Source organism: Cololabis saira, chromosome 15 (genome assembly GCF_033807715.1).
Source record: "Cololabis saira isolate AMF1-May2022 chromosome 15, fColSai1.1, whole genome shotgun sequence".
NCBI classification, from domain to species: domain Eukaryota; kingdom Metazoa; phylum Chordata; class Actinopteri; order Beloniformes; family Belonidae; genus Cololabis; species Cololabis saira.
Window position 1 is genome coordinate 33,118,669 of NC_084601.1, and position 13,144 is coordinate 33,131,812.

The 13,144-nt window shown below is 38.0% G+C and overlaps 1 protein-coding gene across 1 annotated transcript in view; it reads right to left on the minus strand.

Moving 5' to 3' along the window:
• Positions 1 to 3,721: 3,721 nt before the first annotated feature.
• LOC133461280 (asialoglycoprotein receptor 2-like) overlaps positions 3,722 to 13,144 on the minus strand; it is a 52,387-nt gene continuing 42,964 nt past the window's right edge. The window contains exons 6-7 of the mRNA XM_061742140.1: positions 5,006 to 5,124; positions 3,722 to 4,076 (exon numbers count right to left, since the gene is read on the minus strand). Of these exons, the coding sequence (XP_061598124.1) occupies positions 3,941 to 4,076; positions 5,006 to 5,124 (255 nt within the window). The 3' untranslated portion in view covers positions 3,722 to 3,940. The remainder of the gene's footprint in view (positions 4,077 to 5,005; positions 5,125 to 13,144) is intronic.

Genomic DNA, 13,144 nt, shown 5'->3' on the forward strand with positions numbered 1-13,144 from the left:
CACACATATATATATATATATATATATATATATATATATATATATATATATATATATATATATATATATATATATATATATACACACACACACAGACACACACACACACACACACACAATATACACAATACAAAGTACAGTATAGCATATTAATGAATGTATAAATATATTTGAATAACAGAGATAACAAGCTTAAAAACAAAAAACATAACGGATGACAGCATACAATTGTCATAATGGAGAAAAAAAAGAAACATTTGGAAGGAGTGTGTGTGTGAGGAATTGTATATTAGTGTTATAAATTGAAATTATATAATAATGCAATCGCTATGATATATAATTTTACAATATAATATAGTCAAAAATATATGAAATGAAGCAACATACAATGCAATAATACAATATGCTATATTACTGGGTACGCTAATATGAAATAACAACATGTAATATAATATGGTATAATAGATTAATATAATATCATACATTCTGGACCATGAGATACAGCTGTACTGTATGATCGTCGTTCATTTGAGTGATCTGATTTTTTTTTTCATGGTTTGCATTAATGGGCGTGTCCTCACGGCTCAACAGCGCCCCTTAGAATACTTTTTTCTGCCATAACTTTTGAAAGGTTTGACATAGAGAGTCGTGGTTGGTGTCATGGGACTCGGCATTGAGTCCTTGACCATAATTGGTGACAATTAGCCCAGTCCCTTTTTCTGATTGGTTGTCCCTATTTTCTGCTATAACTTTTGAATGTTTTGACATAGAGAGTCGTGGGTGGTGTCATGGGACTCCGTAATGAGTCCTTGATCTTCTTTGCCCTGAATTAGCCCCGCCCCTTCTTCTGACTGGTCGTCCCTTTTTTCTGCTATAACTTTTGAATGGTTTTACATAGGAAGTCGTGGGTGGTGTCATTTCTGATATGCTTATGGGGGGCGGTTGACGTGAGTGCGAGGGCCCGTTCATTGCTGCTTGCAGCTTTAATTATTATTATTATTATTATTATTATTATCTTTATGGCTTCTATGCAGGTGAAAATCTCTGGTTGACAACAGGGATTTTCACCTGCACTTTATCAACTTTCCTGCAGCGTGATACGAATTCCACCAATAGGTGGCAGTAGCGGTTTAGTCGTGTGTAACTGGGTTGTAACCACTGCGTAGAACAGTAGGAAAGCAGCGTAAACGTAGAGCAGCAGCGTCAGCAGCAACACAGCAGTTTCTGCTTATTTTGGGCTTTTATTTGTTGTCGTTTGTAGTTCAACCTGCAATCGATTCAGTTGCAGCCTGAAAGAAAAGTCTCCTGATTCAGCGTGTGCAACACATGCATATGACAAATACAGATACAATATATACACACACACACATATACAAATAAAACATAAAAATTAAGCGTGCAGCAGTTCATAAAAGGCTTTCTTGAAGAGGTTAGTCTTCAAGGTCTTTCTAGGTTGGATATGTGTCTGTAATCAGCAGGGGCTTCCTGGTCCAGGGTGGGGGAGAGGAGACGGTGACTGAAATTGTTGAAGAGTGTCTGCGTTCACCAGACTCACCATGTGCTGTTGCAGGGAGGCAGCAGTGGTCCTGGTCCTGCGGGGATCATGGAGATCGGGTGCTGGACTTGGACTGTATTGTAACGAGCGGTCAAGAACCCCTGACCTGTCCCTGCAACGTGGAGTTGAGACCTGGAAGATCCCTGGACAAGACTACATTTAGAGAACCGTAGTCTTTACAACTGATTGTAAACCACTGGTGTAGATTCTAGTAGAGGAAAAACAACTGTCTATGTTTAAGAAGATTAAAAATGAATTCAACTTACTTTAAAACAGAAAGATTTAGATTATTAAAAACTTAAATGAAAGTTAAATGGAATTTAAATGATTTTTCTGATCCATTAAGACCTTTAGACTCCTCGATGAACGCAATTATTTATCTTAATTATTCACAAACATTCATGACAGTAGACAAAATTGCGGGTAAATTAAGATTTAGACGACTTAAAGTATAAATTAATCAAATAATGTAGGAGATAGGGTCGGATCTGACCATCTAACTATTTATTGCTCCTCAAAATAACAAGACATGAAAATAAAACCAAAATGTTTGAAGGTCATAATTCAAAGTCCCTAGAGATGTAAAATGTGAGGATGTTGTTAAAATGATGAGGTTCAGATCAGAAATGTGATGTCACTGATGTGATCTTCTGCATTTTCAGGTGTTTACATCGTACATGGAAGAGAAGCCTCAAGCTTTTAGGTTTTATTCTAACATTACAGAACATTTAGAAGAATATTTTATCCAAAGTGACTCACATCAGAGGACAACAGTCAAGTCACAGTAACATGGTAAAGTGAACAATAAGTTAATAAAGCATTCAGGGGTGAGTTAAGACATTACAGCGTTTACATAGTTTACGAAGGATTCCTGCAACAGTCAACAAAACTCCCTAAAATAATAATCATTACAAACAAAGTTTAATATTCCATGTAAACTGTAGTCATCAGCTTCTAAACAGTTCTTGATGGCAGTGGTGGGATTTGAACCCACACCCCTTTTGAGACTGGAGCCTTAATCCAATATAATATCCAATAATCCAGTACTTTTACAGGAACATAAAAAACTGGATAACGGTAGAAAAAGAGCTTCTTTATCTCGTTTCTGATGTTCTTTGTCATAAAGTCATTTCTAGATGTTGGAATCACATTTTCAGATCAATTCTAAGTCTGAGGAAAGTCCATAAAATCTCCTCATTAAAAGTTAAAAGACAGATAAGTGTGTGATTCCCTACCAGGTGCGGTGGCGCGCCTGTAATCCAGGTTACCAGGAGGTTGAGGCTGCTGGATCGTTTGAGCTCAGGAGTCTGAGCTGTAGTGGACAAACCACCAATATGACACTTTACTTTTGCATTTTTTGTTTCACAGAGAAAAGGTCTGCATTTCAGAGAGAATCTTTGCGCCACATGATTATTATCAGGATCATAGAAATTAATTGATGACTGAACTTTTAAAGACACCAAAGTGATTTTACATGTTTTATTTAGTGTAGGCTGGATTACTGGAACAGCCTTTTTACTTGTCTTAACCAAAACTCCCTGGACAGACTACAGACAGTTCAGACCTCTGCTGCCACGATTTTAACCACAACAAGGATATTTGATCATATTACACCCATTTTAGCATCATTACGCTGGCTGTCGGTATATTTTTAGGATTGATTTTAAGATTTCATTGATTACTTTTAAACACTAAATGGTCTTTATAACCGAGAAACTGAAAAAGTGGCTGTGATGTTGTAGCTGATCAGTTTAAGTTTTAAACTCAGCAACTTTCTTAGAAATGGAAAAAATAAAACAGGTAACACACTTAAGTTGAAGATGGCTTCTTTATTACAAATCCTTGAACATTACGAGTTCAAATAATATAAACTTGATGTCAAACTGACAAAAGAGAGTTTGCTCATCCACATGTTCTTGTATTTCAGTATCTTTAATAAACACTTTCATGTTAAAAACATCTAAATTGTAACTTCAGACTTTGTGTCCTGCAGAAACATTTAATACAAACGCTGTTGTCAAGTTTCCTTGTTTATTGATTTTTTTCCTTTGTTCCTGAAATACACTTTGCATTTTGTTGATATCATTTCTGATGTTTTTTTGGGGGAAAATGAAGCAAGACGACACATTTTTATGTAAATGTAGCAGAATACAGACAATTATTTTAACTGATAACTCTTCATTCTTTGCACATCAAATTAAAACAACACAAATAAACAAAGTGAAGTAAAGCTGCATTTATACTTATTTACAATAATTATATTTTACTTCAGCATTATCAAGTTCTCCTGTAGTTCTGATGACAGCTTCACTACCCTGTACACATGATGAAGGTCAGAATAACACATATATAAATGACACACGAAACAAATTAAAGAATTAAATCTTATTTTTTCTTCTCACAGATCCAGTTTTTATTGTTATTGTAATATGAATGTTTCCATTTCCCTTCATTAGTACAACACACTGCAGGATATTGACGTAGGTCATGCGGATTTGGAGACCATTCTACAGCCCAGAACCTGTGAAGTATTAAAACAACATGTTAAGTTGAGAGGAAAATCAAGATTATTTTCATTTTCTTTCTTTCTTTCTCAAACGGACACTTTCTTTAATTGTTTTACATAAATGTTCACTTTTTAAAGATCACAAGGAACTTTTGGTCTGATTCCAGATGTTTGATGAGGTCTTCATTTAATACTCCAACATGGTATCCATTCATTTATTCCAGTGAAAGCAGCTCAGTCTGCACATCTTCCACAAATCTCTTCTCTCCTGCTGATCTGCTTCCTGGTTTTTCATCTCCCTGCACATGCTCATTAGTGTCTCTGTTCCCAACCACACTCAGCTCTGCTGAAGACGTCCTACTGTGAATCCTCTCAGACACTAGAAACACTGTCAAGGTTTTCAGTCTCTAAATGTTCATGTTTCATTGGTGAGAAAGGAGTCATAGTTGAGCTGTTGTTTTACCAGTTTGTGCAGCAGTTTTACAGACAAAACCTTGAAACGGTTGTCCGTTGATGTTGGTTGAACCAGTTAGTCTGCAGGAAAACTTTGTGCTGAAGCTGCTCTTTTATTTCATCCCAGGTTCTAATGTTCACGTTCATGTGTTTCATGTTTAATGTTCTTAAAGTCACCAAAGAGGTAAAGACCTGAATTCTGTCATTCTGCTGTTGTTCTGATGGGTCAAAAATACAGAAACACAAACTAAATACACTATTTTAAAACTGTTGAGAACGAAGGTTTGAAGTCTCTTTCATCAGAATTCTTGTTGAGTTTTTATGAAATAAATTCATCACAGACTGCAGATGAAGAGTTCACGCAGCTGTTCATTTGAATAAATGTGTTATAGAAATCCTGATGATACAGTTTTTAACATGATCTGCTGTTTTACTTGTTAACAATTTGAAACAAAGACTTTGATGAAATTGTAAAAGAAACACTGTCTTACGTTGTTGTCAGCGGTGATCCGTCCACCCATTTCCATTCAAATTCCTGTTTACTTCTCGACCGTTCAGCTTTCAGACCAATCCAGGAGGTTTCATTTGTGTTCAGTCGTCCCACAAAATCCTAAATGACGAGACAAAAGTAGTTTCTGCAGTAATTAATCTGCATATCTGTATCAGTATCCTGATGATTGTGTTTGAAAACAATCTAAATTATTTAAAAACACATTTCTAACTGAAAACCATAAGGATGGAGACAGAAGCAGCACACAGACTGACAGCAGGTGGAGAATACAAGTAACAGAAAACTGCAGTAACATCAAATACACTGATACAAACACCCACCTGCTCCTCTTTGCTGTTTATGATCACCAGATCAGCTCCTCTTTTCACACACTCCCTCCTGCTCTCAGACCAAGTTTTACTCTCAGTGAATTTTTTGTAAAAACTGGATCCAAATCTTCTCCATCCATCAGGACACTCTCCTTCATATCAGATATCAGACAGACAAGTTTTTAGAAAGATTTAGCATCACATTTATGAGTGTTCTTTCAATATTCAGATATCTCTTTCAGGTGTCACTTTTACCTTTCAGATTATTTGTTCAAACATTTTAGCTCTAGATTTCTGTCTTATTTATTTTTAATTAAGTTACACTAATAGAAATAAGAAGTTATGAAGGCTAACACTGAAGTTCAAATTTATTTATTTGGTAATAAATCTTTCTTACCATCAAGTTCATTTTTGAGCTGGTTATAAGTGTTGATCAGTTGGTCGTGTTCCCTCTGCAGCTGGTCTTTGTCCAAAGTCATATCTGGTTAGAAGTATAACATGAAAACAACTCAGTAAAATATCAAAACTTGTTTCAACCTGTGTAGGTTAAATATCTGATAACATGTGTTGTGGTTGAGGAGCAGGTGGTAGAGAGACTGGATGTTGGAAGGCTGATAAAACATAAAATAAATTAACAAGAACTGGTCAAACAGACATTATGTTGAAAAAATTAATAGATGATAAAAAAAATTGACAAATACTATTATACATTACTGAAGAACAGAAATCAGACTAAATGTAAAAAATGAATATGAAAGATGTAAATAACAGAAATAACGCAGCAAAACTGTAACCCAGTGTTCCCAAATCCAGGTCCCCGAGGGCCACAGACCTGCATGACCTGTTCATGTGAACATGTCAATAACAGGATTGTGTAGACTTTGATGATAAGATGATGGTGAGCTTTTAATTTGAATCAGTGTGTTGGAGAATATAAACATTTAAACGTAAAGGGAAGTGGAGTCCTGAGGACCTGGATTTAAGAAAACGGATCTATGAAGGAGAAACATGAAATAAAAAGGAAAAAGTGTCATGTTGTTGCATATATCGACCGTTAGATGGCAGCGTTGTAACTGAATACAGTTTCAGCCTCCTGGACATGTGCTCGCCCCACATGTGCACGTGTGACCGCGCACACATTCAGAAAGTAAGAGAGGAAACAACTGAACATCTATCTCTGTTACTATCACTCACTTTCAGATCTTTTTTAACATTATCCTCTGATGTTTGTCTATATTTCTAAAATGTTTTCATCGTATGGGATGAAAAAATATCACAAATTTATCATTCAGTCCGTTTTCTGACTCTTTTCTCTGCTGTTTGTCTCTTTCGTTGGACAAAATGATCATCATAATTACCATGCCATGAAATTTTGGTAAACAAATTAATGAAAGTTAAATATTTTAGGTGGTGATTGTGTAGCTTGAGTTTTTTTTTGCTAATTTAGCCATTTTAAATTTTTCTTACCAGAAACATTGTTGAGCAGCTGATTGTAGGTGTTGTTCAGTTGGTTGAGTTTGGTCTTCAGCTGGTTGACTTCCAAGGTGACTAAAAGAGCTGTAACACACATTAAATTTGCTTTTAATAAACAGAAATAACTTACGTTAAGGTTTTTATTGGATAATGCTCTACTGTTACAAATTGTAGTTATATGTTTTAATTCAACAAGCAGTGCGGCGTAATGTCAGTGAATCTGATATGCTGAGGAAATTATTATGAACTGAAATTTTATAACTGATTATTTTCATCACTGGGATGTAACGGTGTGTGTTTGTGTGTGTGTATATACAGTATATGAAAGTCAAGCATTTTCTCAGATGTTACCTTCTACAGCAGTGGTTCTCAAATTGGGATATGCGTACCCCTGAGGGTACGTGAAGGCACTCCAGGGGGTACGTGAAATTTTAAAATATACATATATTTAAAAAGTAGCATCCATGCAAAAATCCTTTAAAAATAAATATTTCATAAATAATTGAGGAAAATATAAGTCTAATATAAGTAATAAAATTCATAAAATGAATTTTATCTTCAGGAGTAGGCTATTCAACTTATTATCCTAAAACCGCAGAGTACCAGGATGGTTCCACCTAACCTGTCAATCACCTGGCTTCACCTGTCAATCACTTGGACCAACGATGGAGTCGTGGTTGAAGCGTAGCAGCAATATTTTTATGTTTAATAAATCAGTTACTGATGGCACAGTGCTCTGTTTAAGGTCTTTTTTTTAACAACCAAAAGTGCTTTGCGCTGGATAGGGGGTACTTGGCTGAAAAAATATTTCACAGGGGGTACATCACTGAAAAAAGGTTGAGGACCACTGTTCTACAGGACTGTCTCAGAAAATGTCTCCTGATGACACAGGGCCACTTGATGCCCTTTTTTTTTTTTTTTTTTATTGATCTTTTTAGAAAAGAAAACAACATACAATGACAACATGGACACAAATAATCAAAAATACGAATTATGCATTATACATTGTCCCCTTTTTTTTTTTATAAACACACAGAACTAAGAACAGAGTCTCTGTAGAGTTAAATAAAAAAATAAACAGATGAGCAACAAATGAACAATGGAGGAGAGTATGGATGAGCAAATGCGGCATACAAAAACAAATGCAGTGATAAATGCAAATGCCCATCACTAATATCCCATTAACTGGAAATAATTAAAAAAAAGCAAGCAGCATAAAATGCAGCATAAATAACAATAATCAAAACAAATAAATAAATGAAAGAAATGAAAAGAAAATTAAGGTAAGGGGGAGGGATCAGTCGGTGGGTAGAGTCTTCAATGAGTTAAAAAAATCTACGAAAGATTGCCATTTACGAACAAATTTAGATGAGTTGCCTTTTACTGAATATCTCACCTTTTCAGATTTTAGAAAAAACATAACATCACTAAGCCAAAGAGCAATAGACGGAGACTTGGGGGATTTCCATGAGAGTAGGATACGACGTCTAGCTAAAAGAGATGTGCAAGCCAATACTTCTGACTGTACGGGGCTGATATGTGAGGAGTCAACCGAGAGTCCGAATATTGCTATGAGGGGGGCCATAACAACATTTTTCACCAGAACTTTAGACATGATCGCAGAATAGTCACTCCAAAATTTCTGTAATCTAGGACAGGAGAAAAACATGTGACTTAAATTGCAGGGAGAGCCCTGGCATCTCTCGCACAAGTCTGCAGCATTGGGATATATTTCGGATAATCGGGATTTTGATAGGTGGGCTCTATGCAGTACCTTGAATTGAATAAGTTCAAGTCTAGCGCAAGGCGTGCTAGATCGTATGCTACGGATAGCTTTATCCCACAGCTCCCCTGTGAAGTCCAGGCCCAACTCCCGTCCCCAACCCTCCCGAGCTTTATCTACAGAATGACCATCAAATGTCATACACAGTGCATATATCCTAGATATGAGAGACTTTTGACTAAGTTTCATTGTTAGAAGATCATCCCACGGTTGGTTAGCAGGAAGGGAAGGGAAGCATGGAAACAGAGCAGAGGCACAGTGTCGAAGCTGGAAGTAGCGAAACAGATGGGAGGCAGGCAAATTGAACTTTGACCTCAGATCTGAAAATGTGGAAAAGATCCCATCCTTATACAGATCCCTGAAGTGCTTAATGCCCCGGCTGTGCCAAATCATAAAGTGGTGTCTATTAGTGATGGAGGGAACAGATGATTCTTAGTAACAGGTGTATAGGCGGATGGAGAAGCAAATTTAAAATGGCGCCTAAACTGTGACCAAATCTTAAGGGAGGAAAGCACAGGGCTATTTGTAAACTTAGAGGGATTCAATGGTAAAGAGGAGGAGAGTAGGGCCGTTACAGAGGATGAAGAGAGTGACTGAGCCTCCAATCTGCACCATAATAACTCAGGAGACTGAAGCCAGTAAATTAGTTTGTGAATATGCGCTGACCAATAGTAAAGCAAAAAGTTTGGTAGTGCTAGACCCCCATTAAATTAAAATTTTTGGAGAAGCGAATACCTCACTCTGGGTGTCTTACCAGCCCATAAAAAGTTGGAAACAATTTGGTCAAGTGATTTAAAAAAAGATTTTGGTAGAAATAAAGGAGTGCATTGGAACAAAAAAAGAAATTTAGGCAGTACAGTCATTTTCACTGTGTTAATTCTTCCTATCAGCGACAATGGTAGGGAGTTCCACCTCTGTAAGTCCGCCTTCACTCGAGTTACCAGTGAGGAAAAATTAGCGGTGAAAAGAGAGGGCAGAGTGCGGGTCACATTAATCCCTAAGTATCTAAAGCCCGACGGGCTGAGTTTAAAGGGGATATCAGATTGTTTGAGTAGTTAAGCAGAAGTGTTTATGGGGAAGCATTCACACTTGTGAAGATTGACCTTATAGCCGGAGAAGGATCCATAATTCTTCAACAAAGATAATATTGGTGCAATGCTGGTTAAAGGGTCAGATACATATAAAAGGAGGTCGTCTGCATAAAGTGACAATTTGAGTTCCACATTGGACCTAGAGATTCCGCGAAATAGAGGAAGAGTTCTTAAAGCAATTGAAAGTGGTTCGACGGATAGAGCGAAAAGCAAAGGGGAGAGAGGGCAGCCCTGTCTCGTGCCACGTGATAATGTAAAATAAGTGGAGTAGTTGTCATTGGTGTGAATGCTGGCCTGAGGGGAAGTGTAAAGAAGTCTAATCCAAGATATAAACCTGTGTCCAAATCCGAATTTATGAAGTGTTGCAAAAAGATAGTTAAATTCGACACGATCAAACGCTTTTTCAGCATCAATCGCGATAACAACTTCAGGAAGTGGAGAGGAATCTTTAGAGAAAATCACATTTAGAAGTGTACGAACATTATAAAAGAGCTGGCGTCCCTTGATGAAACCATTCTGCTCCTCAGATATGATGCTAGGAAGGATCTTATCAAGACGAATTGCTAGTGCTTTGGATAAAATTTTGACATCCACATTCAGTAAAGACAAGGGCCTGTAAGAAGTGCATGATTCAGGGTCTTTGTCCTTCTTCAAAAGGAGGGCAATGGATGCCTGCATTAAGGAAGGAGGCAATGAGCCATGATCAAGGGACTCATTGTACATTGAGAGTAGAAGGGGGGCTAATTTGTCTTTGAATTTTTTGAAAAACTCAGCGCTGAACCCATCGGGACCAGGGGCCTTGTTGCTTTGCGTAGCTTCAATGGCGGCAGCAATTTCTTGCAAGCTAAAAGGAGCATCGAGGCCATTAGCCACATCCAAATTGATAGTAGGGACAGTGATACTTTCAAGAAAGGAGGTCATTTCTGCTGTGTCAAGTGGAGATTCTGATTCATATAGAGAGGAGTAGTATGACTTAAAAATTGTATTGATGGCGACTGGATCGGTGGTAAGTGTGCCAGTAGAATCTCTAATGCTGGGAATCAGTCTCGACGTTGCTTGCCTTTTTAATTGATGAGTCAATAACCTGCTTGGTTTATCGCCGTGTTCATAATAGTTGTCATGAGCGCGTAATAGGAGCCGTTCAGAATCGGCTGTCGCTATAAGATCGAATTTTGAATGCAAATCAAGCCGTTGTTTCAGTAAATTCGGACTTGGGTTAACTGAATTTAGTCTGTCTATGTCCTGAATTTTAGATGTGAGCTCCTGTAATTTAGCCCTGCGGATTTTACTGGCATATGCTGAATAAGAGATAATCTGTCCTCGCAAATATGCTTTGAGTGATTCCCATACTAGCGAAAAACTGGTAGAATCTGTTTTGTTTAATGCAATGAAATCATCTATTGAAGCAGATATAGAAACATTAAATGCATCGTCGGATAAAAGCAATGGATTAAACCTCCAGGGAGAAGAAAAACGGGGGCGCTCAGACAATGTTAAATTCAAAGTTAGAGGGGCGTGATCTGAAATAACAATTGGGTGGTATACGACAGAAGTAACTTTGGAAAGAAGAGAGCCATCAACAAAAAAATAGTCAATACGTGAATATGACTGATGTACTTGTGGAAAAAAAAGAAAATTCCTTATCTCCAGGATGTGAGAACCTCCACGGATCAACAAGCCCGTTCTTGACTGTAAAATCGGTAATAGATTTTGACATAGAGGATTGAGTCAAAGTACGAGGATTCGAACGGTCCAAAGAAGGATTAATAACACAATTCAGATCACCGCCCAGAATTGTAATATACGTATTTAAGAAAGGGAGGTTGCCAAACAGCCTATCTGTAAAATTGGGGTCATCAAAATTAGGGGCATATATATTCACCAACAATACAGGGTTACAGTATAGAGTGCCCGCCACAATAAGATATCTACCATTCTTATCGGATATTGTCCTGGAGACGGAGAAATTAACTCTTCTGTTGATCAAAATTGCTACTCCTCTAGACTTAGAATCAAAATTTGAATGAAAAATATCACCCACCCAAGCACGTTTGAGTCTGAAATGATCTTTATTACGCAATTGAGTTTCCTGAAGGAAAGCTATGTCAGTGTCCAAGCATTTCAAATGTGAAAAAATCTTTGATCGCTTAATTGGATTATTCACACCTTTAACATTCCAGCTAGTGAATCTGATGATTGATCCAGTATCAGGCTTGTGCAGATTACGATCGTTCATATAGGCATTCTTTGAGAGAAAATAAGACAGACTCACCCACCACAAGAAGAAATATAAGAAAAAGGGGTAAAAAGGAAAACCAAAACAAACAAAACTCAGGAGTATATACATACCTACAGAGACATAATCTGAAAGCCAACAACCCATAACTCCCGCCCACCCACCCGTCGCACATTTGATGATCCCATCCCCAAACGATGGAAACAGCCGTGCAGGCTTCAACGGAAGCCATTCTCAAAAAAAAAAGCTTTCGACTATAAAGCTAAATACAAAAACAAAAACAAAGTCAGCTCCTGCAGAGTTAAAACCTTAAAAAAAAAATAAATAAATAAAATATGAGGCATATAAGCCCAACAGTCTGAGCCATTCTGACAATCGCTGTCTTGTCAGGGTAACAACAAACATTAATTAAATTAAGGAGATCTTCGGCCTGTAGAACAATGATATATACATATATGCACTCACACACCCACACAGACACGCACACACCTACACACAAATTAAACAATAGACAGGGGTGTGTGCATATTTCTAATCAAGGCATCATACCAGAGAAATGATTAGGCCTTCAATTTTAAACGGTGCTGTTCCCATTGATAGTTAGAAAAAATAAAAATAAAAAAAATAAAAATTACAACATAAAGTCCCGTTTTATGAATTGACTCACTCACCCAGGGCCAGAGTCCCGCATGGACAGCAAGCTGGATAAATCGTCCCAGAAAACTAGCTGGTAGTCACTTTTTTTATTTTCTTGATGAATGCCAAGGCTTCATTTGGCGCCGTGAAGTCACGTTGCTGGCCGTCATGGGTTACACGCAGCCGGGCGGGATACAGCAATCCATACCGGACTCCTTCAATCTCCCGCAGCTGACGGCGCACGTCATTAAAGGCAGCGCGCGCCCGCGCTGTCTTGGCGGTGTGGTCTGGGAAGACGGAGATGGTCATATTCCGAACCGTTATCCGCTGCCGCTCTCTCGCCTTTCTCAGGATGTCAGCGCAGTCCGTGTAATAATGGAGCTTGGCCACAATAGCGCGGGGCCGGGCACCGGGCTGGGGTTTTGGCATGAGAGAGCGGTGGGCTCTGTCAACCACCGGCTCCGCGTCGAGGGAGAAGGCTTCCGATAAGAGCCTGGAAACACCGGCTGCAGATGAAGAGTCAGGATCCTCCTCCAGGACACCAATAATCCGTATGTTCTGCCGACGAGACCTTGACTCCAAATCCTTGCAT